Consider the following 23,830-nt stretch of genomic DNA (forward strand, 5'->3'; position numbering starts at 1 on the left):
GTTCAGGATCCACGAAAGGGCAACATCAGGAAAAAATTATCAATGTTAAGGGGCCCCAGAATACCCAAAACTTGAGGTGCTCTGGGGTTAAAAGCATAGCCAATAGTTCCAAAGTGGGAAGTAATTTCCCCTTAATTGGGGTCACTTTGGCCTTTGCGAACAACAGAGAACAATTCGCTCCGTGTTTTGCATACAGGGTGGATCCGTACGCGTTTTTTGATGCATCACAAAAACAGATAAATTCAACAGACTGATTTTCTGACAATGCACGCCTGGGAAATTCAAACTTCCCGAAGTCATTTAAATCCTTGGCATGAGTTTGCCACAGCTTATTGAGCTCTTCGGGTATTCGCTCATCCCACGACAACTTGCTTTTTCAGATCGAGCTGAAATAATCTTCCTCTGTATCATGACGGGGAGAAGCATAGATAAAAGGTCATATACTCCTGATATTTGCAAATGAATCCCCCGTTTGGTATTGACCTCAGGGTCCACTAAAGTGGAAGAAAGTTTGAACATGTCCCGAATAGGATCATATAGGTATCCCAATACCTTCTCAAAGGCTGGGAAGAGAGAAGAAATAGTTTCATCCTGCAAAATTTTATTTTGTATCTTAGAACAGTTAGAATTGCAGGATCGTAAATCGAAGCCTGCCTCTAACAATCTGCTACAAACATTATTATAAATAGCAAGTAGGGACTCTCCATCACAACTGGTGGTGACAAGATTATCCACATAAAAATTGTTGGAAATAGCATGCGTTGCTGCATCCTTTGCATATTTTTCCGCATGGAATTTCAAAATGAAGTTCAGACTGAAGGGGCTAGCATTGAACCCAAATAGAATTGTTTTGTACCTGTAAGTACATAATTTACCACCGTTTTTAAGGAAAAAACAAAATCTGTTTTTAGCCTCTTCCAATTTAAGGTGAATTTGTAGGAAGGCCTTCCTTATATCACCTAGAAAGACATATTCGTTTTTCCTGAATCCCAGCAATAAATCCAATAATTTAGCAGTTCACGCCCATGTAGGCAGCGTCATTAATTGATGTCCTCTCTCAACGTTTCTGGGAGCAGTCAAATACGGGACGAATTTTTGTCGTCACTCCAGGTCCCTCCTTAATAACGGGTCTATGTGGAACCCAAATATAATCTTCATACTTCCCCGGCGGGACAAAAAACTGCTCCACTATTCCATATTCCTCATAATCCTTAAATATTTGTAGGTACTCATTATACATTCCCTTCCTTTCTAAGGACTCTGCCAATCTCTCCATTACCTTTAAGGAAGTCACAAAGTTACTTTTTACCAGTTGGATCCTATCATGATGTCATGGTAAGTTTACTTAATATTTTCCCTCCTCCCATACGATGGAGCTTTTAAACTCTTCTATCTTTTCCTTGTCCATAGCCGATAACTTAACTTCTTCATCAATTCCTAATGAGTCGAGTGTGAGCAACATCTCTACTCCTCGTTCAACTGTGGATTCGAAGAAGAAAGGCTTCAATCCGTCCTCATAAGAGAGTGTCGGATTAAGAACAGAATTGATTAAATAGCTGTTGCATTGAGGGAGGGATTTCACAACACAATTAAAGGGAGGCGAATCTACCTTATTCAAATCCTTATTCAAAAAATGCTGACTCGCCAAACGGAATTATTAAATTTCCATGTCGCCATGCGTTCCCATTAAGACACTCAACTAATCTGAGATTATCTAATTTGCTCAGAAGGTCCAAACCAATAATCCCCTTAATGGGAGTTCCGTTTAAATTCTTATAACCGGGACAGAGCCGGAAACCTTCTTGAGACAAGTTATTGACAACTTTATCGAAATTATCCACTTCGAATTTTAAATTTAAATCTCTGGAAAATAATGCTGCAAATTTAAAAGGATTTTCATCACCTAATTTTATAGATATATTGTACTCCTGCAATCTCAAGGAGTCACTGCCAATCAACGTGTTCACAACCATATCAACCTTCTTGTGGTTTATGGTTTTAGCAGAACACAATAGAATTTCCTGGGCGAAAAACGAACGTTGACTCCCAATATCAATCAAACAGAAGAAATAGATCGGTCGTCCATGTGCTTTCATCGATATTCTAAGGACGGGAAAAATACTGTTCTGTGGTTCAGAATATGTTGGTCGGCCCACAAAGGACTTATTTCCTTTAGGACCCTATTCTTCCCTCGAGAACAATTGATAAAATAACCGAGATATAATTATCAGCAAATATTAAGGTGGCGAAAACCGCCAACATTATTTCAAAATGGAATTATGTAATCACAAATAAACACGCTAACGAAATGGCCGCCAGTGATTAATTTACCCCCAAATCAGGGCTAATGCTCTAAGAAATATGATCGAGTTACACATTTATAACCGCATTCGAAATTCCCGAGCTACCAATGATGCCTAACAAGTGTGTGTGTGTGTGAGGGGGGGGATTAAACCCTTTCCTGCCCCCTAAAGATTTTTTTAATAATAATAAAATTTCAACTCACATTATCATTTGAAAACAGACAACACAAAATAATTAATATACATTAAACATGGCATCGCAATTACAAACAACATTAGCAATCTCAATTTAAACACACTCACGATGAGACAAGCACGACGGTGCACTAAACTGCAAGCTAAATGCACCCAACGGGATAGACACTGAGATAGGTAGCAGGCGACCGAGAAAAGAGGGGGGACGGACGACAAGCATAGAAAAAAACCCAGTTGTAAACAAAAGAGAAAAAATTAAAAGAAAAAAAGGCAGATAGGGCCAGAATGGTATGTGCAAGGGATATTTCTTTTGGCCAAGAAAGCTGTAAACGTTAATTGACCATGACAGTCAGTGACATACGTGAGTGGAATGAAGCGTACCAATGAAATTCCAATTTACAAAGCGACCATTGTTGACTGCCCCCTGGTGCGTAAGTGGCCTCTATTGAAAAGACGCATGGCCTTTGTGGAATTGGATTTGGTTCATTTTTATGATCCCTCAAAGTTAATTGAACGAGACCATTCTGGTTTTAATAGCCCGTCAAATTCTATTAGGCACACGCCGGTTGAGATATTCCACTCAATTGCCAACAGAAGAAGAAGAAACATCCCCTTTTTTGGGCATAGGCAGCCTGGTGAAGATTTGAGTGACAGCGGTTCCGGCATCCTGATTAGCTAAAGGGCCAAATGAGAGAAAAGAAGAAGATTTAGCTCCCGCCCCCACAATATAAGCAGCAAGTTTTGAGAGCAAGACGCAGAGACTGACAGACACCGAGAGACATTCTGCTCCCCTGGGCTCGAACGAGCGAAAAAGCCGACCTCATCGATTGACCCTGCCGACGTAGCCATTTAGTTTTTATCAAAAACGAAAGAACCTTGCAGTTAACAAACGGCCAGTCCCTAACTTAATAGTGAAATACAAAACGACGATTGTAACCTTTTATGAATGTCTTTTTATGTCTTTTTTAATTTGTTTGGCATGCTTGCAGAAACGCTCGACGAGTCTCTTTCAGGTACTGGCCGCTGACATTCTCATCAGAAGACACGAGGACCAACAATCGGGGAACATCTACCACTAGACAACACGCGGATGACGTAAGTGTCACACGAAATGGCCGCCAGCAATTAATCTCAATTTAAATTAATCAATGATTTAAGATCAAATTAATATGCAATGTGTGCAATAAGCACATTTGTGGAAAAAAATCATTAACGGTTTCTTTACTCCTGTGTTTTTTTTTTATGTCTACAGAATTTGAACCAAAGTTTTTTTGTTGTTTTTTTTTTTAAATTTAGTCACGTATATGATCCACGTGGGATCTTAAATTCGAAAATTCAGTTATAATACGCCAATAACTTACGACCCCAATTTCCAGGTCGAATTAATTTATTATCTAACGTAATTTCAAACTTAAGAATAATTCCAAACTTTCTTTACTTATTTTTTTTTTAATTTAAAATTACAAACATAGCGTCTAATGAAGCTTCTCAATGTCTTATTAGTTTTTTGTGACATAAGTTACATTGACGAAATAATTACTCTTCTGATTAAACGAAACAGAAAAAATATTTTATCTCTTCTTTTTTTTTTTTAGGTAACAGCTACGGTTTCTAAGAATTACGTTAAAACTTATCAATAATAATCTGCTCAAATTATGAAAAAAATTCTCCTCGTCTTAAATGAAGAATTTACACAAATTATAACTAATCATAACGTTAGCAAAAAATGAGATCTTATTACGCTTTGCAAAAAAACAAAAACAAAAAAAAAAACTGAGAATATATTTAAACTAGCCATTTTGCAAAAAATGAGAATCTAAACGTTTGCAACAAAATGGGAATGTAAGAAATTTCTTTCCTACACACTCAATTTCCTCCCTGCAGAAGCAAATGAATTCCACAAACAAAAGTCATACCTTTAAACTCCAAATTTATTCACAATGGAACAGCAATGAAGGTTCTTTGGTTCTCGTAAGTCCTTTTGTTAAAACGGTGGTTAGATTTGCTACCATTCGCATGGAGCTTTTAGTTCGAATTCTTATTGTTGGAATGTTAGTTCGTAGTTTCCTTGGAAGCATCCATGATGATCATGGAGAACACAGCGGGAATGATGGCGCCTATAATCAGGCATAATGTGAGCCCCTTGGGTCTCAAGAAGAAATGAGATACGATCCAATATTTGGACAATAAACATGACAAACAGTTTCTTGAACGTCATCCTTGATCTGAATAGATTCAGCCATTTAAGTTGTCTCTGCTTGTAGAGATGTGTCCTTCATTCACCGACTGTTTGGTGTCCATGAAGGAATTGTCTTGGCTCCCTAATGAGAGAAACGCTGTGGTTTGAGTCTATCCTGTTCCGCGTTTTTTCTTAAACTGAAAAATAAACGCATGAATACAAAAAAGGCGCCAAGTCAAATCACCTGATACATTCAAATTTAAACCAATCACAGACCGACTACTAGAGCTGTATGACCGGTCTAAAAGAAAGATGGAAGTTGTATATGGAATTTCTCACAGTTGAAGGAACAATAATATTACGAAAATACAACTTACTGAGTGAATCCTTTCGCGAGCGCTTCTTTACAAAGCTGAATGTAAAAAAAAAAAATTAAATAATAATAAACAGTTAACGTGAAAATGAGTAGACATTTTACATTCTTTAAGTGAAAAATATCACTATTACTGATGAAATTAGTAGGGTTTTATGGAGCGCGAGCAAGAGGAGCGTACTCTTCTTTTTTTTTGCTAGCACTAAGGAACGGGGGTTTCATGTTTATATTTCCAAATTAAACAGAGTGTGGAAAGGAATGCTTCAAATCTTTCTTTCAGTTAATTAATATTTTTACCACGCGTATTTGCCTCAAGTAATATTACATTATTTAAGGTTAAACATTTTCTTAGAATGATAAAATTAAACAAAATAAAAAAGAAAAGAAAACGGGGTCGCTTTTTATTCATCAGTTGTCATTTTCTAGTTTGTTCAAATCTGTAAACATTATTATTTTGATATAGCAAGATAAGCGGTAAATTTCCACATAAAACTAAATAGGGTTAATGTTGCAATATTTTTGATATAATAAGAAAAGTGTATGATTATAGAAAAGTTGACCAATCAAATGGAGCCACGTTCTATTAGCAACACATCAGAAATCAGAATGGCTCCATAAAAATATTGGATCTTTCAGAATTTCCTCACATAGTTTTTGTGTCCACACGAGAAAGATCTTTGCTCTTTTACAGATCTGCTACCCACCGAAAACACTTTTTCATCTCCAGGATTTATACAGATTAGCTACCCATCGGAAACTCCTCTGAAATTAAACATGGCTTTCAATTCAAAAGTCAATTTTTTTTCCAGTTGGGTGTCGAGTAACAGCTACGTGCCTAGGTAGTGACGTCACACTCACATGAAGGCTCTAAGCTGATGGTAGTGAATGGGTAGAGAAAATCTTTCGGACGAACCGAGAATTTCTTGAGAATACACTTTCCCGGACAACATCTAAACATTTTATTGAGAATTTATCAATGTTGATGGGTTTTAATGCTTGAAGAATTGTTTCCTTTTGACGCTTAATTTTTCAGTGATGTAAGCAACTTGGAGTTGCTCCCCTTGTCTGTTAAATGATGACGTATGTTGTTAAGTTGGGTAACTTGGAGTTATCTCTTCTTTGACTGTATTTATAAAGGCTCATATGCGACATGTACTTTTTTTAATGTAAGGAAGAAAGGTATGTTTTCTTTATTTACTTCATAATTAACTGAACAAGGGTTATTATGCTTTTATTTGAATATGTTATTTCTTATATATTAATCCTTCTCTCCTGAATATGACTTTCAACTGCATCCAGTGGTTAGGCCCAGATTTGGGTACTTTATGGAGTGTATAGTCAAACCTTAGTTTTCATTACTTCCAGGTCCACCCCAATCCAGCTTGGTAGTGTACCAATATTTAGATATGTGTAAAAAGATGTGTGTAAAAATAGAGTTAGATAAAAAAATGTTTCCATAAATTTCAAATTACATAAAATAATGAAAAATTGTATTAGAAGTTAGATTAGAACAAGTGGGATGTGTACAGGAAATCACGTTATGGGAGGAAGTTGAATTTGAAACGTAGCAAAGTAGGTAGGAAGATCTTTCTCTTTTTACTGAATCACCGAAGAGAGCATCTGAGTTTTCAGATAGCTGCTTCTCTCCCTAGTTGATTTTGATATCTACTGCCCTCATGAGAAGATTGGATATTTTAGACATATACATATGTACTATAAACAAAGAATGTAAAGCAAAAGTTTTGCAAAGCCCAAATATATTTGTTATGTTTCTTTATTAAGCAATCCTCTTCCTGTATAAGAGCCAAATATGTCCTAAAATAGAGTACTGCTACCATATTTGGGGAGGAGCTGCTCAAGGCAGAATTCAAAACCGACTTCTAAACTTAGTTTTATTTTTTCTCCTTCTTCCAACTTCTTTCCCACAAAGACAAAGAGAGGAGTTTGGTAGAGACTTTTCGTACACACACACACAACAATAAGGCCCACTACTCTCTCTCTCTCTCTCTCTCTCTCTCTCTCTCTATATATATATATATATATATATATATATATATATATATATATATATATATATATAGAGAGAGAGAGAGAGAGAGAGAGAGATAGATAGAGAAATATTTTCGTGTGTTAAAATGATTTCATCTTAAATTATACACAATTATGCAGAATGTAGAAACTATGCGTAAATAGAATTAAGCGTAATAGCGAAATGAAACCAATCATCCCATACAAAAACATAAAAATGTTCGTTTTTCAAAAGAATATGCAAATTATTTAATATTCATATAGTCGTTTGCATATCCATGACTGAGAATATTAGGAAGTTTTTTTACTAATTTTTAAATAGAAAAAGTATCTAGGCTTCTGGCTGGGATCATAGTGTAGTATCTGTTCTGATGTTACACTTAAGTTAGTTGTCCTTGGTCAACGAAGGGGGAAGCCTTCTATACTAAGGCAATTTTTTCCTACTTCCAGAGTGACCCTTTTTGGGGAGATGTTTTTTTCCACGTTAAAACGACTTTGTGTCACATTTTGCTTCGTGGGGAAGCAAATAAATACCAATAGAAAAATTTTCTGGCCTTTAGGCTAAGATCACAGTGTAATATCTGTTCTAATGCTACACTTAAGCTAATTCGTCCGTAGTCAATGGAGGGGAAACAAATGTTATACTAAGGCAATTCTTATTTTTGCCTACTTTCAGAGTGCCCTTTTTGGGGGAACTGGTTTTCTCCCAAATTAAAAACAACCTTGTGTCACATTTTGCTTTTGTAGGGGAGCAAATAAATACCAACAGAAAAAGTAGGACCTGGCTGTCGTAGTTAACGTCAGTTGAGGCTCCAACCTCGACAATCAGTTCGACATAAACTGGGATATTTTGATGACTTTTTTGTTGTCGGACTAATGGAAAATGTTCTGTGGAGCCCTAGGAGGTCCAGCCTCACAGGCTTTGCCTCCCGGCTTTTGGGAGGAGCAAGTTTATCGCTTGTTGCTCGAGACGTCCTCAACAGGGAATGCCAACGCGTACTCAGACATATTTTAGCAAGGCCGAAGTGCTCTTTCTCTTGAAGCACTGGCTTATTTTCCCACCCTGTCGCTGTGGGAGAAAGGTAAATATCGCTCTTTGGGCTGAGATCCGAGTATAGTATCTGTTCTGATGCTACACTTTTGGGGGAGCTGATTTTCTCACACATCAAAAACGACCTTGTGTCACATTTTGCTTTCGTAGGGAAGCAAATAAATACCAACAGAAAAAGTAGGCTTTTAATATCAATGTCAGAGACAACCCCCCCCAACTTTATAGGTATATAGATTAAACATTAAAGAAAATAACTGTTTATCGAAATCAATATAAATATTGAATGATAACTAATAGAATTGGAAGTATCAAAGAAGTATGAAGTTCAATAAACAGAATAAAAATAAAAGTAGAAACAATGCGTATCATTAGAAGTAGCCAGAAAACAAACACTTAGATCAAATATATTATCTAATATAGTGACATAAACCAATCGATAACATATTACTATTAATTAATGAAACAAATAGGAACAATGATATGATATAAATATCCCAATACAAATTAAATATACATGATGTCACGATTCGTCTATTCTCGAGTAGGATTGTAGCAGATAGGGGAAAACCTATTTTTCTGGTGACGACGACATGACCAATCACGCGATCGACGCGCCTTTTAGCGTCGCAGCCAATTATCTCCTCGTCAAGACAATTGTAACGCATACATAGATATTTATGGCCCAGTGTTTTTTTTTGGTTGGTTTATAGATGGAGAAAGGGTGAAGGAAATGAGGCCATAGAGGTCACAACAAAGAATACATTTAATTGACAACGTTTGAAGTATGTAGAATCTGACTCCATGCAATTAAGGACAGACGAATATTGAAGGTTGAGAACCAGTTTTATTTATTAATGACAGTTTTAGTTAGAAGAGGTAAAGTGTTCGTAGGATGTTTGTAGGTGTGTATGCATTGATAAGGAATGAACTTTTGTAGGCTTGTATAATTTAACAAAGAATGAATGTTCGTAAGCGTACTTATCTTTTCGGACGATGGGGGTGGTAAGTGGGTGGCCGGTCGTGCTACTGTCGGTGATATGTGTCCTGGCTTTTAACTTGAAAGCGGCGACTTCTTTCCTCAACAGCTAGCAGCACGGCGTCTTTGCCTCCTATGTTTTTCTCCTTTTTTTTCTTTGGTTTGTGTGAATTAGGCATTGTTTACAATTGAAGGCGTTTTTGCCCATAACATGAGAGCATAGTCGGCTTCAGTTCACTGGTGCCTTATTTCTTTTTCTTCTTCATCTCTTTAGGTCGGGTGGGAGAACCCGTCCGTGCGTTCACTGACGCAGCAGGGCGAATCTCCTCTCTCTCCTTTTTGGTCCCCTCATTTTATAGTGGCAAACTGGCTCCCAGTGACTGTGATATTTTAGGCCTTTATTTTAGGCGCGGAGCTCTGCCATTCGTTGATAATTCTTTTGTGGTTATCATATTTTTTTCTTTTTCCAAACGGAAACGATGCGTGGAGCCATGTGCAAAAGACGATTTTTCATTTTGTCTCTTACGCTGGATACGTTAACATCAGATTGGCTGCCAATTCTCATCATGTTCCCACATATTCACTTCACCCTCGAAATGCTTCACATCACAGATTATGATATTATTGTGACCTTTAGAGGAATAAAGACCTCTACGTAAAACTATAGGCCGAGGTTCAATTCTTATCAATGTTATTTTTTAGCCATAAATTCGATTTTAATCGACTTCGCTGTTATTTAAACATTGCAACCTTTGCTTTCTTATTTCCTTTAAGCCACGGATTAATATGCGTATACAATATCGGCGTGTGTGTGTGGGGGGGGTCACTTTATCATGTAAATGAATGCGATTTTTTTTTCATTCATCACTTCTATATTATATATAGTGGTATGATATAAAATCGCGTACAGCTCAAAGTAAACAAGCATTTATCAAACTTAACTCAGTATTATGTTCTAATACCATCACACTTGAGACTATACAACGCATTCTTAAGGCCTATGTTTGGTGTATCTTATTATATGATTGCGAAAGCTGGACTATCTACCCTAAAATGCAGAAATGCATTAATAGTGCAGAAATTTGGCTTTTGAAATAAATGTTAGGAGTGGTTTGGAAAGATTACATTTCTAACGAGGAAATATGGATTAGATCTGGATGCACTAATGGAATGATGAAAAAACTATAAAATGAAAAGGAAACAAAAAAGTTACAGTGTTAAAACGTTCTCTTGTCGATGCAACCCACGAAAGTTCATTTTTCCTTTCTTTCCTCAACTTGTAACAACTCCTCGTCTATTCAATATTATCTTCCACCGTTCGTTCTCGGTCCAAGCTGTCCAGCAAAAAACCCCACAAAACTCAACCCCCCATGCTTTAGAATTCGTCCCTTTTAACAGTTACCAACTGTGCACATATGCAAATTAATGCACATATGCAAATTAATGCACTTATGCAAATTAATGCACATATGCAAATTAATGTACATATACAAATTAATGCACATATGCAAATTAATGCACATGCAAATTAATGCACATATGCAAATTAATGGAATACGTTCACCAATGAGCAACCTACAAAATTACGTTTGTCTTTTTTCTTCTTTTCTACATTTTCTTCTGTTATTTTACATTTTAAGCAAACAGGAGGTCATTTGCGAGAGTAATGATTTCTATTACAAAGACAAATGACTTTCTTGCAACGTATTTACCGCCAGAGAAACATAGAATATCTCGTATTGACTGGTAGAATGCCAAGATCGAAAAATCAAGGTCGACCAAGGTGCACTTTGATTGACAACTTGAAATATGCGACATGTACTTCATGTACAGTCATATCGTCAAAAGTTGAGCTATTCCGGGCTATGGATAGCCACCCGCATTGAAGAGCCGTGATCGTCAACGCGGTTAAACGGCAAGGCCACTGATAATAATGATACTACACTCAGAAGAAATTACAGTTATTTAAGTCAATGATACTTTTGAAATAATGTATATATAGTCGAACGCAAAGACCCAAACACAGGTATTTGTATGACTAATTTACATAATTATTTTTTATGAAAACTTTTCTCAAATATTATGTTCATTAATTTTCAAGCAAGGTAATTTTGATGGAAACCAATATCTTGAGAGAGAGAGAGAGAGAGAGAGAGAGAGAGAGAGAGAGAGAGAGAGAGAGAGAGAGAGAGAGAGAGAGAGAATGATCTCTCTTTCTCTCTCTTACTCGCATCTTTCTTTCTCTCTCTCAAACACTCTCTCTGTCCCTGTCTGTAAAAGGAATGTCACTATATCGTTCTTTTAAAAATTTTCTAATGAAATCAAAGCAGAATAAATAGTGGTGGCTATTGTGAACCAACGGGTTACGAGTACGTCTATTAAAAGATAAAATGGAACATCCACAATTTACCTGTCGTATCTTCTCATCAGGGTAACCCAACCATCCACAGGAAGTTGTGTATGCTGGATAACCTTCTCTTAAAATATATTCTTCTATAAACGAAACAAAATAAAGCAAAAAATAAAATAAACAAATTGAAAAAAATACACCATGATTATAAGACTTTCGTAAATAACTAAATATTTCAAACTAGACATTTTAGAATATTTATTTGCACAAATATGAAAAACTAGACATTTTAGAATATTTGCACAAATATGAAAATCTAGAAGATGTACCCGGCGTTGCTCGGTATTAAACGTATCGTTAAAAAATAATAAAAAAAATGAAGTAAAACAACGGAAAGAAACTGAGACATGTTCATGCGAGTATCATGTTTTTTTCTAAACAGTTCACTTCTTATAAGTAAAAAAAAAATACTCGCGCTGAGATCGAAACCAAAACCTAAAACAGTAAGTCAATTGCTATAACCATTAGACCAGCTTGCCACGTTCTTTAAAAAGTGTTTTCAAAACGCGTAAAATAGTTGACAAACAGATAAAAATCCGATGACCCCCCCACGTACTAATTTTTTAATTTTAACTTTTAGCAGCCCTTTTCACCGAATGAACACCGATTAAAAAGCTTTTCACATGTCTGAATATCATCTATACCAAATTTCAAGTCTGTAGATAAAAAATTCGTTGAGTATATAAGTTGAGCAGTGTCCCCACACACATTCTCACTTTTATAGATATATAGATGGATTACAATTCAACATTCGAACAAACTAGGCAGAAAACTATTCAAAAGTGCTAGAAAATAAGTGTCACACTGTCTAGAAAATGTCCATTCGTCTTAACTAGAATTATTAATCACCATAATACAATATTTACTCCTACTTCAAATTTCCAAATCGCCCCCCCCCCCGCAAAAAATTATTGAAAATAAATAAATACGTCTATTACATAGAAAAATGCGAGCATGAAAAGTAATATGGTCAAGATTTAAACATGGAAAAGTAAAAGGACTAGTTGTTAAAACTGGAAAAGAAAAAAAATGACAAGATATTCTAGTAAAAAATATAATAAATTTATAACTTAAAATATTGTAGCATTAAGAATCAAAAAAATCAATTTAACATTACATAATCAATTCTTAATAAATACTGTAATATTTTAAGTTTATTATATTTTTCACTAGAATATCTTGCCTTTTCCTTTTACAATTTTAACAACTAGTCCTTTTACTTTTTCATGCTCGCATTTTTTTTATGTAATCCATGATTTTTCCAGGCTTTGGTTTCGATTAAAATTTTCTCTCTCTGTTTTACTTGTTACCTGTGAATTATTAGCAACAGTACAACTGAGCGACAGATCGGGACAGCGGTAAATTATTAGCAACAGTTTTTTTTGGATCATCATCTCCGCCGTTCCCAGTCGACTTGATGTAATGTAACAGATTTGGTTGCTATGGTAACCAACAGCCAATAATTAAAAAGAAAACCGTCTCTCTGTTCCCTACGGATTCTAAGAAATTTTGAACACAAATTTTATTATGACTTGTTTTACTGAACGAAAATTGAAATTGTTGTTTTTTTTTTTTTCAAAATATAGCTGAGAAGGTGATCTATGAACTGTAAAAATTGTTTGAAATTTGGTCGCAAAATGAGTGAGTGGTGAAGCTTTAAAGCAGTTCTAAATAAGTAAAACTAACACTTAACCATATATTCAACCACGGTATTGTTTGAATGATAAACAACTAAACGGGTTTGGTTACTTTTGTGCTTTGTGTAGTCCAAAACCAATTAGTTTATTTAGTAACATTGTTCGACAGCATTTATTTGTTCCTAATTCCTGTTCTCTTCAGATTAGCTCTTCGACATGTGGTCATTTCCTCACGACCAAGTTTTCTCAAAGTGTCTTTGAGGCACCATACGGTCAGTGATTACCATACGTCTATACCAGTCATAAACGGCGTTGTCCTCACACATATCAATAATTCCATTATTAGCAGATGTTAAATATTTCGGCGTTATTGTTTGTGAGCGTAAATAAATGAATCCAGTTATATTTTTATAAACCCGGATTTTAGATTTTTTGTATAGGAACGATTAAGAGATAAAATATTATTTTTTTGTACGAAGTTAATACAGCTTGCTTGAAGCATCGGCTAATGTGTATATGAGTTTGTTTTACAATAAACCGAGGTACGTAAAGAAACAAATATATAACAAATAAATGTTACCAAAGGCAAGATAAGTTAATCTTCTACCTACCTGAATAAGTTTTTGACGTTTTAACTGATTTTAAAGTGTGTTTTAAGTGTGGAACGCAGGTCGTGCTGAGCACTTTAGTTAAAAAAAAATGGCGACATGATGCTCGCTCTTTTTTGCAATCCTGAAAATCAGTCAAAACACCGAAAAAAAAAATGAATATTGAGAGAAATTAACCAAATTAATATCCCGGTGACATTTATTAGGTGGGGTTTTGTCAATATATATTTTTAGGGTTTTGACTGATTCTCGGGATTCCAAACAAATACTTTTACAGTTTTAACAAAAGGGCTACAGTAATATTGTGAGATCTCCATTCACACTTGTTAAGTTTGCAGGTTGAAACAAGTAACATAGAAAGCAATACAAATGACGACTCAACAAACAAAGGTAGATCAAATAAGAAGTGTATTAGGAAAAGGTATATTTACAGGATATTTACATAATGGTGTCAAATAAGAGAGTCTTTACTGGAGAAACATATCTGCTCTCGGCGGCCTTCGGTGGCTTCTGGTGAACACACCCTCAGACTAACTGAGTCTTCCTATTTATGTGTAATTACTATCCACATATGCAAAAGAAATGTGTGCCACCACAACACCCTCCTCCCAAGATTTGAAGTCGCACAGATTTCAATATCTTTTTCTCTTGGGATTTAACATTAATGGTTCATTAAACTTTCTTTTTCTACCTGATCTTCGGGGTTCAGGTATATATTGAGGCGGTTCCAAATTAAAGGATTCGTATATGATGTCCATGGTTTCCTCCTCTTCGACTGCTGTTGTATAATCACCATCTTGAATGTGGCGTTTTTTTATTTGGTTCAGGTGCCTTTTATGTATATTTTGTGGACCTTTAATCATGTATGTACAATCACCAATGCGTTTATCCACTACTCCACATTCCCAGTAAGAAGTGTTATTCCTGTAGCACTTGAAATATACTCGATCTCCCGAGTTATATTTCTTTCTTATCATGTGTGTAGTGTTTCGGACAATTGCCTATCTTGGCAATAGTTTATCAAACGCTGATTCCACCTTTCTGGCAAACATTAAATCAGCTGGTGATATGTTTGACGGGGTAGTAGGGTGCGGTATTATCCTATATATTTGCAAAAATTGTTGCAAACCTTTTTCTGTTGGTATCCCAATGGATTTTTTCAACGCTCGTTTTAACGTGTCCACGAACCTCTCCGCGAGGCCGTTCGATCTTGGATGATACCGTGGAGTAGTGATATGCTTTACTTGGAACGTGTCACAAAATTCCTTAAAGTCTGTGGATGTGAATTGAGTTCCATTGTCAGTGACCAGTGTGTCTGGTACACCAAATCGTGCAAATAACTCGTGTAGGAATCCTATTGAGTTGTTCGTTGTTGGATTCCTGCAACGCATTACCTCAGGTCATTTTGTATAACTATCTACTACAATTAAGTAGTAATTTTCTCCTACTGGACCAGCGAAGTCCATGTGGATTCTAGACCATGGTTTGTGCACTATAGGTGGGGATTTTGCTGCTAACTGGCATCCTTCACATCTATTTATTGTTGTAGCTATGTCGACGTCCATGTTACGCCAGTATACGTAGCTTCTCATTAGAGACTTCATCCGATTTATCCCCGGATGTCCTGTGTGGAAGTCTCTCAAAATCCTCTTCTGCAACGTTTTAGGTATTACTACTCTCTCGCTATATAATAACACATCGTTACATATGGAAAAAATTTCCTGAACCTTTTTGTCATTTATAATTTTTTCTTTTATATCATTTATATATTCATCTTTATCGGCTTCTCTTTTAATGTCCGACAAGTATCCGGTAGTTCTTTAATGATGTTTGCTACCATATTTTTCACTTCGACGTTTGTTCGAATTGCTGCAATCACTGATTCTTCCAAATTATGTTTCTGTGGTATCAGTCTTGAAAGTCCATCCGCATGGCAAATCTTTTTCGATGCAAGATGTTGTAGCTGGAAATCGTAATTCAGTAGGATCGTACCCCAGCGCAGCAATCTATTTGCGGTGTATACAGGCAATCCTTTTTTTGATCCGTAGATTATGACTAATAGTTTATAGTCGGTTTCAAGTATGAATTGTCTACCATATAAATATCGGTGGAATTTAGTCACTGCAAAGATTATACTCAACGCTTCTTTTTCAATCTGTGAATACGCCTTCTCTGCTGGAAGCAGCGTTCTCGAAGCGTAAGCTATCGGCTTTCTAGATCCATTAGGTATGATATGTTGAATGCATGCTCCTATGCCGTAGGAACTAGCGTCACTAGCGACGACTATATTTAATTTTGTTTCATAGTGAGTTAGAAATAATTCAGATGTTAGTGCGCTCTTTATTTTGTCAAAAGCGGTTTGACATTCTTGCGTCCAGTTCCAAGGTGTGTGCTTTTTTTAGCAGCTCATTTAAGGGAGCTCGCAAATTATGCATCCCTTCAATAAAAGATTGGTAATAATTTGCGAGTCCTAAGAAACTCTGCAAGGTTGTTACGTTATTAGGTGCTGGCATGATGTTTTTTATTGCCGCAGATCTTTCTGGGTCTGGACGTCGCCCATGTTTATTTAAGATACTTAATTTCGCTCATACAAAAGTCGCATTTATTTTCTTAACCCGAATTCTTGTATTCGAGTGAATACTTGTTTTAAATGCTCCTTATGTTCTTCTAGGGATTTGCTCCTGATAACAATGTCGTCCAGGTATGCACATGCGCACTCAATACCACTTAGCATGGTGTCCATCGCTTGTTGAAAAATGGCAGGCGCTACTTTGATGCCAAAGGGCAACCGGTTGTATTTGTACAATCCTTTATGCGTGTTGATGCATAGTATTTTTGAGCAATTCTCCTCGACCGGTATTTGTAAATACGCGTCGCTCAAGTCTATCTTGGAGAAGATATTACCACCATTCAACTTTGTGAATATTTCCTCTGGGCTTGGTAGAGGGTAATGGTAATCTTGTAATATGGAGTTTAGACCTGTCGAAAAGTCTGCGCACACTCTGATTTCATCATTCTTTTTCTTTACATATACGGTGGGGGCTGCCCAGTCGCTATGTTCTATTTTTGATAGTATTCCTGTCTGTTCCAATCTGTCTAATTCTTTATTAATCTTTTCCAACCCAGCGAACGGAACGTTTCGCTTTTTTCTAAAAATTGGGCTGGTGTTTTCTTTAAGTTCAAACAAGGCCTTAAATTTATTGCAACGACCTAATTTAGTCATAAATACATCAGGGAATAATTTTTTTAAGTCCTCTTTTACATTTTCTGTTGTTGGAGTAGTACATTCTATTTTTTTACATAATGTATTAATTGGCTTATCCCACAGTCCAAATTTCTCAATTAAATCTATTCCAAACAGGTTTTCGCTATTTTTCAATACGAACATTTTTAATTTCTTCGTAATCCCTTTCAATTTTATCAGAAGGATAACTTTTCCTTCAAATTTTATCTCACCACCAGTTACCGTCCGAGCTGATTTACTTGTTTTCATCATGGTTGGTTTACCCAACTTTTTCCATGTATTCAAATTTATTATAGAAATATCGGATCCTGAATCCAGTTGTAATTTTATTGGCGTTTTAAATATTTCCGCTTTTATGCATTTTCGCCGATTTTTGTCTAATTTTTCATTTGATTTTGTTTGCTGTACTCTCTTTCTGGTGAAATCTTTATATCTGCAACAATCGCTTTTGTGTCCGACTTTCTTGCAAATGTAGCATTTTTTCTTCTTATAAGGGCAACCCGATTCCCAATGTCTTTCTGTGCATCTCTTACAGTTATATCTAGGAAGAGACTTGTTATATTCTTTACTATAATTATAATTATTATATTTGGAATATCTCGTCCCGTTTTGACTGCTTTTATTTGTATAGTTCTTGGTTGGTGTGTATGGTTTTCTAACCTTTCTTACATATGCCACTCCGGATTATTCTATCTTTTTTGAATCCTTTTTTAATGTAATGGCCCTTTCACAATCCTCTGCTAATTTCTGAAGTGTTAAATCTGGCTCAGATTCCAGCTTAGACAACACTCGTTTGCGTATTTCTGCATTTTTCGTGGAGACTAACCCTTGTGCGAAGATTAGACATTTGAAATCTTCTACTGTTCCGCTAGCTTAAAATTATCACAGTTTTTATTGACAACTGATGCGTATGTTAAATAATCTTGGTTGTCCATCTTCCTTAGATTCATACACAACCATCTCTTATAAAAAGAGATATATTCGGATTAAATAATTTTTTTAGTAATTTTACAGCTTCCATGAAATCTAATTCCGTAGTTTTTTTTAGGTAGTATATAATCTACGAACTTGCTGTGCTCTCTTACACCCAACTTCCTGAGTAAAAGGCTCACTTTCTGGCTATTTGGCCAAATTTTGCAGTCCAGTTAAAAGACATCCTCGTATCTTGTATAGTATGCTTCAAAAGACTTTTCTTCCTCCGGCACATAATTAAATGTGTCCATGCTATTAAATATAGTTGTATGCGAGAAATTAGTACTGTCGACATTTTCTCGATTAGTCTTTAATAGTTCCAGTGTTTTAGCAAAACGTTCATTTTGCCTTTCTTCATATTCATATTGTAATTTCTTCTGCCTTTCTTCTTGTTCAAGTTGTAATTTCTTCTGCCTTTCTTCTTGTTCAAATTGTAATTTCTTCTGCCTTTCTTCTTGTTCCATTTGCCATTTCAATAATTTCTCCTCTCTACGTGCATCTAGCTCGGATTGCGTCTTTTGCTGCGTCTGCAAAAATTGCATTAACATTCTAGATAAATCTTCCATTTTTTTTGTATCCTTCAGTAGCAATAATGCAGTTACGAAGAAAAATTGTACAATTTCACATGCAACACAATATCCGTACCATATAAAATGGCTTGTGTTACAAAATAACATATATTACTAGAAAAATATTATTCGAGCAGCGATATTACAGGAACTATGAACAATTGTTCATAGTTCCTGTAATATCGCTGCTCGAATAATATTTTCTCACTTCGCTAGCGAGTCAAGCTCATCCAACCACAACATAAGAACTGAGGCTTTTGCTGAAACCACAAAATACGATTTACTTTTCCGTTTTAGGCATTTCCTAATAAATAACAGCCGAACTTAAGTACAACTCTTTCCATAGAAAAAAAAAAGTTTTTCAACTCGAGTCACAATTGAAAAAAATAAAATGTATGGACTACATTTAATTTTTTTTTACGTGACGTTTTACTGTCTTATATCCGTTATCCAGTGACAACTTTAGTTTAAAAAAAATCTTTCCTTGATTTTAGTTTAACTGTGGTATTTTTTTTTTAAATACCGAAGAGAAAAATTGGTTTACCAAAAAGTCTTTAGTTAGTATTTACAGCAATTTAGGAAATCCACTGGTGAACTTTTTTTTCTTCGTATGTTACTTCCTTGTAATTTAGTAATACGAATCTGTTCTTCTTAATTTAGTAATACGAATCTGTTTGTCGTTTTACAAAAATTCACTTTTACAGTTTGTTATTTTTTTTTAAAGATGGATTCCACGGGAAACGGCGTAAATCGTCGCTTTTTTTGCCACGTTCGAGTGCTTTTTTCTTTGAGACTGCAATTTAAAGGTTTTGGTTTGTCTCTTTTTTTCCGACTAGTATTTTAGTAAATAAAATACTATTAATCGAGGTTACTTTTTTTTTTTAAAACTGAATGTAGTTTTTGTTCTTGGAATTTGGGAAACAACCGTTTCTTTCTTTTAGTGTTGTACTTCGCGAGGAAAATATTTTACAGTTTTCCAATGTTCGCTGAATTATTCATTTTTTCCGCTTGAGTCGAACTTCTCTTTAGCGTAAAATTCGTTTTTACGACTATTTCGTTCGTCAAAACTTGTATTCCTTAGAAAGGTCGACCGTTGCGTTGTACTTTTTGTTTTTAGTGAGTTCTTTTCATTTCTTCGTCAAACTGTTATATTTGACGTTCATCCTCGTCGTCACTGTTAAGTTTGCAGGTTGAAACAAGTAACGTAGAAAGCAATACAAATGACGACTCAACAAACAAAGGTAGATCAAATAAGAAGTGTATTAGGAAAAGGTATATTTACAGGATATTTACATAATGGTGTCAAATAAGAGAGTCTTTGCTGGAGAAACATATCTGCTCTCGGCGGCCTTCGGTGGCTTCTGGTGAACACACCCTCAGACTAACTGAGTCTTCCTATTTATGTGTAATTACTATCCACATATGCAAATGAATGTGTGCCACGACAACAATACTGAACGTCCGCAAAATGCCCAGCAGCTATATATTAAATATGAAAGATGTCGCTGTGGAATTTCCACAGGTTCTACTAATATTACTCGAAGTACTCGTTTACGTTGTGTAATAATATTTAAAACAAACTACATCTTTTTTACAAAACTTCATTAAATAAAGTATTAACCTTTATTGTTAACTAGCAGAAAAGTATTAACCTTTATTGTTAACTAGTAGAAAAGTATTAACCTTTATTGTTAACTAGTAGAAAAGTATTAACCTAGCAAAATACCTACCACAGGGCGGAAAAAATTAATTCCCCGAACAAAACAATTTTGCACCACTTAATGCTACTAAAACTTATGCTTAGAATCCTTATTTCAAGTTTAATCAAAATCGATTGCATGATTTTGGTTATAGAAAATATCTAAAAGCTAAAGATCAAACTTGTGGAAGAAATTAAAATTCAGGGATTTTTTCTTAATTTATGTCTAATAATTATGGATCAAATTCAATGTAAATTTTCAAATGGGAGGTTATACCTATATTATAACCCATAAAAGCCTTTGAATTATTCCAAAGAAACTGAAATTCGAAGAATATTGATTATTTGATGCCTAATAACTTGTGTTAAAATTTCACAAAACTTAAAGATTAATAAAACTTAAAGATTAATAAAACGACAGACAGAGGGTGGAGTTTAGTTGGTAGTGCAAGTGTTGTAATGTTGAGAAATCTTGAAACAGTCATGAAATGATAGGTAGGAAGATATTCAAAGGATGATATTTTCTTATAACATCTGTATTAAACGTTTTGTATTATTATTGTTTAGCCAGGGGATATGATATCGACGTATAAACTGAGTCATGGTGTATCAGAGAATTATCACACGGGTATATATTTCAGTTCATATATAAGAAGAATAATATATGCTTTATACTATAATTGTACCCGGCCGTGGGTAAAAAAAAGACAAGGCTTGAGGCTTCCATACTGATGTGATAAGGAATTTTATTTCGCAATTAACATCCTTAATTCACCTGGAGACTGTAACAAAAGAGAGCAGAAACAAACAGGAGAATCAGACAACGATCGAAGAAGGGAAGTAACGATGTTTGAACAATACACAAGGAAAATTAAAAGAGAAATCGATTAAATTCTTACATCGTTCATTGATAATAATTATAAAGAGAGTATTTACCCTAGTTCGCCTGTCTGGCCGTGTACAATTTAAACTTCGCGGTCTTCTCCCATTCGCCCAGTCGCCGTCATGTCCGCTATTAAGGATTGCGCCTTCTCCTCCCAGACCGATCCCGCAGAAAGTAGGCTGGTCACGTGGCCGTTTAATTTAAAACACGGCTTGTTCAACTCATTTCTAACCTATGTTTCAACTAAGAAGCAAAAACAAAATAATAAGTGATATTTTTTCAAGGAAGGGACCCCCCCCCTTTATTCTTTGAATTACCGTTCACATTTTATTTTTTGAATGTAGCTCGCCCCTGAGCAGTAGCTGCCGGCAGTTACTCATACCTTCTTTCTTCAAGAGTTCTTCTATCTTCCTGTTGAGCTCTATAACAAACCAGGAAATGACCAACATCATCCAATTGAGACATCTGTTCTTCCTTCTTTTGTGAAACCACAGAACAACACTTTATATCTTTATAACATAAATTTATTTCAGTTGTCTTAAATGGTTTTCACAGGGTCTGCATTTCGTCTACATGCTTATTCTTCCCAGCCCGCTTCCTGGCCGTCTGTTCACTCCCGTAACCAAACTCTAACTCTCCCGTCTGTTCACTCTCGTAATCAAACTCCAACACTCCGACTCTAAACTCCCTGACCTCTGACCTCAGTTCCGTTACGTCATCATTCAAAAGCATACATATCCCTTACGTATGACCTTTCTACGTCTGTCTGCCCAAGGTTATTTTGTTTATATTTAACCTAGCTAATTTATATAAACATCTCAGCTGAAACCTATTGCTACACTTTATTCTATAAACAGTAAATAACTTCCAATATAAACTATTTTAAGAATATCATTGAATAGATAGACAAATAGATCGATAATACATAATTAACTTTTAACAATGTTAATTATTCCACACAAGATCTATTAGGTTGGCGATACTTGTTACTACTTTGCATTAAACTAAGTTAAATATATCCCACATTACGATCGCTTACGTCTGGCAGTTGTGTTCCCAAATTCATAATGATCGGTTAATTAGTTTAGGAGTGAATCCTCTGTATACAAATATATACGCACACACGCATTCCTAATTTTATAAAAACAGATATATATTAATATATTAATGTATTAATAGTATTCTAATCTACAATTTGTGATTATTTGTCCCCATATTGTATATAATTCTGAGGCCAATATCGCTCAAGCTAAAAAAAAAAAAAAAAAAAAATTCTGAAACAGAATTAGAAAAAAGGTTTCTAGTTTTGCTAAATATTCATCATCATCTGGTCGCACTGATTGCACGGATTCCTATGATGTTATTCAACACTGAAGGTCACTGATTTCTCATTACTTGCCATCCACATGCGCATGCGCATGTGTCCGTCCACACGCATCATCGGTGAACAAATAAATAAACCGATCAATAAATGACTGTGAGAGGTCTGCACATTTACGAAGATTTCAATATAGTTGTATGATTCGTGAAAATAAAGCAATGGTTCCATGCGATAAAAGAATAGGAGAAAATATGTAAATTTTTAAAAATATTTGGCGTATGAAACGGGTACCGACTATTTGTCAAAATTCTAGTATCGTTACAAGCGTAGAAAAATATATGCACATTTTTTTCTGTTTTTCTTTACCGGTGCGTGTATAAACCGTTATACACACCAGTTGTCATTGAGAACCGAGTTTATTGTTTGAGGTGTCGTGCTTAAAATGTTCTCCTTGAAATTCTATATTTGAAATGTCATATATGAAGTGTCATAGCTGATGTGTTATAATTGAAGGGTCATACTTGAAGTGTTATACTTGAAGTGCTGTAGTTGAAGTGTGATATTTGAAGTATTATACTTGGAGTGTTATACTTGAAGTGCTGTAGTTGAAGTGTGATATTTGAAGTATTATACTTGAAGTGTTATACTTGAAGTGCTGTAGTTGAAGTGTGATATTTGAAGTATTATACTTGAAGTGTTATACTGGAAGTGCTGTAGTTGAAGAGTGATATTTGAAGTATTATACTTGGAGTATTATACTTGGAGTGTTATACTTAACATGTGATACTTAAAATGCTATGTTTGAAGTGTTATACGTGAGGAGTTATACTTGAAATGCTATATTTAAAGTGTCATATGTGAAGTGCTATATTTAAAGTGTTATATTTGAAGTGTTATATTTAAAGTGTCATATGTGAAGTGCCATATTTGAAGTGTTATACTTGAAATGATATATTTGAAATATTATACATTAACTGTTATATTTGAAATGGTATATTTGAAGTGTCATATTTAAAGTGTCATACGTTGAAATGTTATACTTGAAATGCTATATTTTAAGTGTCATGTGTGAAGTGTTATACTTGAAATATCATAATTGAAATGCTATATTTGGAGTGTCATACTCACCACGTTTGGTTTTGCCGTTCCGCATTTTCTTCAGAATCTCTGAAATACATAAAGGATTTGCCAATGTTTCATTTCATATAGATGACATTTATAATGATTGTATCATGTGAAAATATTAAAATGTGTACGTGAAAATTCAGAAAAACACTTCTTTTAAATGCTATATTGTTTTTATATATAGATTGTTGTAGGCAATTGTTATGCGTATTTCTCTCTATTTTTCTATTACGTGCGCGGGTTGGTTTCAGAAGAAA

The 23,830-nt window shown here is 35.1% G+C and overlaps 1 protein-coding gene across 2 annotated transcripts in view; it reads right to left on the reverse strand.

Moving 5' to 3' along the window:
• Positions 1-23,830, reverse strand: part of LOC145287842 (mitochondrial enolase superfamily member 1-like) — a 400,234-nt gene that overhangs the window by 169,237 nt on the left and 207,167 nt on the right. For both annotated transcript variants that reach the window (XM_080135718.1, XM_080135717.1), the window contains exons 8-10: positions 23,577-23,615; positions 11,516-11,598; positions 5,055-5,089 (exon numbers count right to left, since the gene is read on the reverse strand). In XM_080135718.1, the coding sequence (XP_079991844.1) occupies positions 5,055-5,089; positions 11,516-11,598; positions 23,577-23,615 (157 nt within the window). The remainder of the gene's footprint in view (positions 1-5,054; positions 5,090-11,515; positions 11,599-23,576; positions 23,616-23,830) is intronic.

The sequence above is a fragment of the Euprymna scolopes genome, chromosome 11, assembly GCF_053919585.1.
Source record: "Euprymna scolopes isolate OS-2025 chromosome 11, ASM5391958v1, whole genome shotgun sequence".
NCBI lineage: Eukaryota > Metazoa > Mollusca > Cephalopoda > Sepiida > Sepiolidae > Euprymna > Euprymna scolopes.